The following is a 4324-nucleotide window of genomic DNA, read 5'->3' as shown; positions in this document are numbered from 1 at the left end:
TATCTTTTCACCTCTAGGAGATAAAGAAGCTCTCACTGAAGTGAAGGTGAGTTGCCGGCTCGTTTGATAGGTGCGAAGCCTATTTAGGGATGTCGACTAAACCCAGACTCCAAACAACCGATTTAAAGTTCACAAGAAAGTGGAAAGATAGTTTCCAGTGCGGTTCCAGCGCGACGATTGTACCATTTTGGTCAAACCTAACCACCTGAAGTTCATCAGTAAAGCACAGTTGAAGAATGGACCTATTATCTGCAGCGAATAACCTGAGGAAATCTGGAAGCAACTTTGAATCCAGAGGATCGCCTAGCTAAATGCTGCCAGTCGGAACACCTTTTTTTTCATGTAAGCCAATTTATGCTTCGTGGTCCACATTAAATAGTTCCTTTAAGGGGCTGGCAGACCTATGCTGGTAATACGATGAAAGAAAGGGTTCGGAGGGATAGGGGAAAACAGGAGCGTCCTAAACACTCGCTGATGAGTAGCTAGGGCTAGGGTCCCCTGAAGTAACTAACACGCATGAAAATGCAGACAAAATTTGTCGTTCCCGTGGAAACTCACCAGCAAGTTCATCGCTGGGTTTCTTTTGAAGTTCATCAAATTCTTGAGGATAATTTTCCAGCCAGTTCCAGATGGCCTTTGGATCAAACGAAAGCATACAAATTTCCCGTGATTACTTTGCTTCTGTATAACTGGTACATATCGAGAAATGTAGTGATAAAACCGCCAATGATTTACATCGGCGAACATTGGGATTATCCGCTTAATCCAGATGTCAACTGTTCACAACGAGGTAAATCACCCGCGTGTCTCCGGTTCTTCATGGGCATTTAGTATTTAACCAACACATGACAGCGAAGCAATTGGCTAGAGGCAGCCCACAGATCGAGAACAGACAGTGGCATTTTGGAGAACTGAAAAATCGCTGGAAAATTTCAGAATAGTTTAACGATACAACTGTATCCATGTGAATAGGGATATAGTTCGACTGTTGAAATCAAGCACACGAAAATTTTCAAGGGGGCTAGGAGAGTGCCTCATAGACATTAGAGTGAGAGATTTTATCGTGTTTAGATAAGCTGTAACACCCTTCCAGTGCCTAACTGTCATGCTACTCGAAGGAAGCACGAGGGCTGGGATACTGCCAGGTTGCCCAAGCCTAGACAGGGGAAGTCGAGAGGCAGAGGTCGGGGTCGAACCACGGACCTTCCGGTCAGTAAATTCGAGCTATAGCCACTTCAGTCATCTCTCGAAGCATGAATTGACGGAATGTAGACTACGAAGTATTAACTTCCTGTTACTACCGTTCCCACCATTCCTACTGGCAGGGCGTAAAAGAGTAAAAGGACTGCGCATCTTCTAGGGGTGAGGTGCTGATGTGAACTGATTACGTGGTGTACCTACCGACTCCGACTTTAGATCTTACAGGATGTTCCAGAATAATTCTAAAGACACCCCGGTGCTGGTAAAACCCTACGAAGACTTGACGAGCCAAATTGTAATGTACTGAGGACTGTCAAAGCCTACGCTTTGAGGTTCTTAAGAATATAGAGAATATGAAGTTGGCAGCGTTATGTCCTGTTGCTAGACTTATGAACTGCGCAGCTGTGCATGAGGGATAACCAGGTTTGCTGAAAATTAGACAGAACGAACGCGATGGAAAACGTCATAAATTTCTGTTGAAAAACGAGAATCACAACAGACTCACTCGTTCAAGGTACACCGCCAAGTGCAGCCAAATCGCCTTTTTAAGGGAGCGAAAGCGATTGCAAATTTCTATAATTGCAGGTAAGGATTAAGTAAATCAACTTGCCGAAAATGAGCCGCGAAAGCTTCCGCACATCCAAGTTGAGATGCTGGATGAGCTCGAGTTCGTTTGCCAAATCACCACTAGATTCGTCTTGGGCAGCAAGTGTCAAACTGAAACACAGAGGCACTAACTCCGAATCAACAAATTAGCATAATTGTGGGCAAATGACAGGTTTTATTACGTGGAAACTTCACCGTCTGTTCCACGAACATCAACTATTACTTTCAGAAATAATCGTCAATGAAATCCCAATTCACCTTCAGAAGAACAAGGAAGTTAAGCACCTTAATTTTGGACGAGAATTCCAGGGACCAGACGGTCGTGGTTAAGTAAAGTGAACCTGAGTTCCTAAATGCAAGTTAAGCTTCTCAAAAAGGCAGTTTTGCACCAGTATGTGTGGGCGTTCACAACCAACCAATAGCAAAAACCCAGTCAATATTCGACGAAGTGCGGACTGGATCAGCTTTAGTCTACGTATGACTAATGGATTCCTCCGTCTTCCTGAGACTCATTCAAATCCAGTTAACTAGGCGTAGATTACATACATGTATGAAGTACAGTAAGACCCCTTGAATGTATCTACTGAAGGAAATATCCGAAATCAGCTGCCCAAATGGATGAACGTTCTAGAGTTTCATAAACCGACGCCACCTGTTACGCGTGCCAGCATTTGATGCTGGAGGCGTTCCAATTGTGAAACCCATGTACTCGTGTGCAAGGTTCACGACTGAAAAACCGAGCAGAACAGGTGTCAGGGCGCGCCCAGACAGAAGAAAAAGTACATGTGCAGAGAGTGACACATCCCTAAGGTACGACGCGTCCGGAAAGTAGATGAGTTGGCGGCACCCACGAAACAAGGCTCTCACCAAACGGCTTAGCAACACACGGCCAGCGTAGTAGGCCTGAGAATGTTCACGACCGGAACACCACCATTGGCTGTACGGAACGAACAAATGAACGACCACATTTAGCCAATTAGTCATCCTATATATTTACGCAGACATTCTGTATGTTTTATCCTGGCAATACAGACGTGCCGCAAGTTCTCTGTTTTCTCACTATCGCGTAGTCTGGCAGGCTCAGCGCAGGCGTAACCAATAGCTCGGCCACCACCGCACAATACAACAACAGGACAACGAGATGTTAAGGAGGCACATCGGTGCGCGAGGGTTTTTTTTTATCGTGAATTGACCTCTGTCTCTGTTACTACATCTTCGTCACTATGTCCTTCCTAGTGCTTCCTTGATACAAGTGAGCTGGTTTCTAGGATCTAAATGCACGATAGGCATTTATTACTTGTCCCAAAACACAATTCGATGCACTTCATGCACTTCTCACGTGGCAACCGATTCCTTTGCCAAGCTTGTCAATTCGCTTGCGGACGCTTCGGAATCATATGAGTGGATATCGTCAGCATGCGGTTGGATGCTTATTTCCTGCGCGAGGGTCTGAAGATCTATCTGAAGATCTATCTGAAGACTATTGATCTCTCTAACCTGATTGGGCATTTGAGGTTTAGGATCAACAAAACTGTACGCAAGCGAAACCTCCAACAGTCAGTCAGGATAGAGAAAGTACATGAACTATACATGTGGTCATCCAGCAGCGCACATAAATGACGAATGTTAAGCTCACCGAACGGATCAGTCGCCAGCTGATAAACAAACATCTAACGCACTCGAGCTACAGATATTTCGACATATTGTCAACACAGTCCTCTTATTTGCAAGGCAAGTTGTAAAGGTGGACCGCTGTACAAAATACGGGAGAAGACAACTGAACGTGCATTCCGAGGAGACCAACGCTACTAGAGGATGATGGGTCATCTTGAAAGACCCAAAACAGGGAACTTAGAGGTCAAATGTGATGGGCCAAAAAGTGGTCACTCCAGGAATTGAGATAGACTAGAAATGCGAGTGTCCTGCTTGCAAGTCTTTGTTGATATGGCTTTCTGCTGCCTTCTCTAGATAAAAAACTAGCGCTGTAGCATATATCTATTGAACGAACTGTAAGAAATTATCAGAGCTGTTCCAAACCAGATGACTGAGAAACTGCAACTTACCAACTAAGGATTCGATTGAAAACAGCATTGAAGTATTGGGTGCTCAGGGCATAGAGAACCTGAGACACCAAAGTCAACAGCTGGTTGTACATCTTCACGTTATCACTGGTCAAATTCATAAACTTTAGAAAGATTAATGAATGAATGAGGGCGACCACTCACATTCAGTACGAGATTACGAACCCGAAACAACTCTTGAAGCAGGTTCTTCACCAAAATTGTCTCGTCTAACCGTGAAGTTTCACGGGTTTGCTAGAGGTGTAAGAGAAGTTGCTCCATGTCATGATAGCCCACTTACACAAGTTAAGCATTTTTCCAGCGTCTCCAAAACAATCAACAATGAGTCGCAAAAATTGCGTTCGGCGTCTGGCCCATAGACTTGCTGAGTAAAAAATATGGGGAAAGGCAATAGAAAACATGAGACCTTACCATACTATCGATGTTTTGAAGCATTT

At 44.4% G+C, this 4324-nt stretch overlaps 1 protein-coding gene across 1 annotated transcript; it reads left to right on the top strand.

The window, feature by feature from the left end:
* Positions 1–516: 516 nt before the first annotated feature.
* T265_02849 (hypothetical protein) lies at positions 517–2638 on the top strand (the record flags this gene model as incomplete). Its single annotated transcript, XM_009167193.1, has 3 exons — positions 517–790; positions 1094–1209; positions 2438–2638. 3 exons carry the CDS (start codon positions 517–519, stop codon positions 2636–2638), a joined length of 591 nt encoding a protein of 196 aa, XP_009165457.1.
* Positions 2639–4324: the final 1686 nt, after the last annotated feature.

Source organism: Opisthorchis viverrini (assembly GCF_000715545.1).
Source record: "Opisthorchis viverrini unplaced genomic scaffold opera_v5_37, whole genome shotgun sequence".
In the NCBI taxonomy this organism is placed as follows: Eukaryota; Metazoa; Platyhelminthes; class Trematoda; order Opisthorchiida; family Opisthorchiidae; genus Opisthorchis; species Opisthorchis viverrini.
The sequence above is the reverse complement of the archived record's forward strand: the minus strand, read 5'-3'. Positions and strand labels throughout refer to the sequence as shown.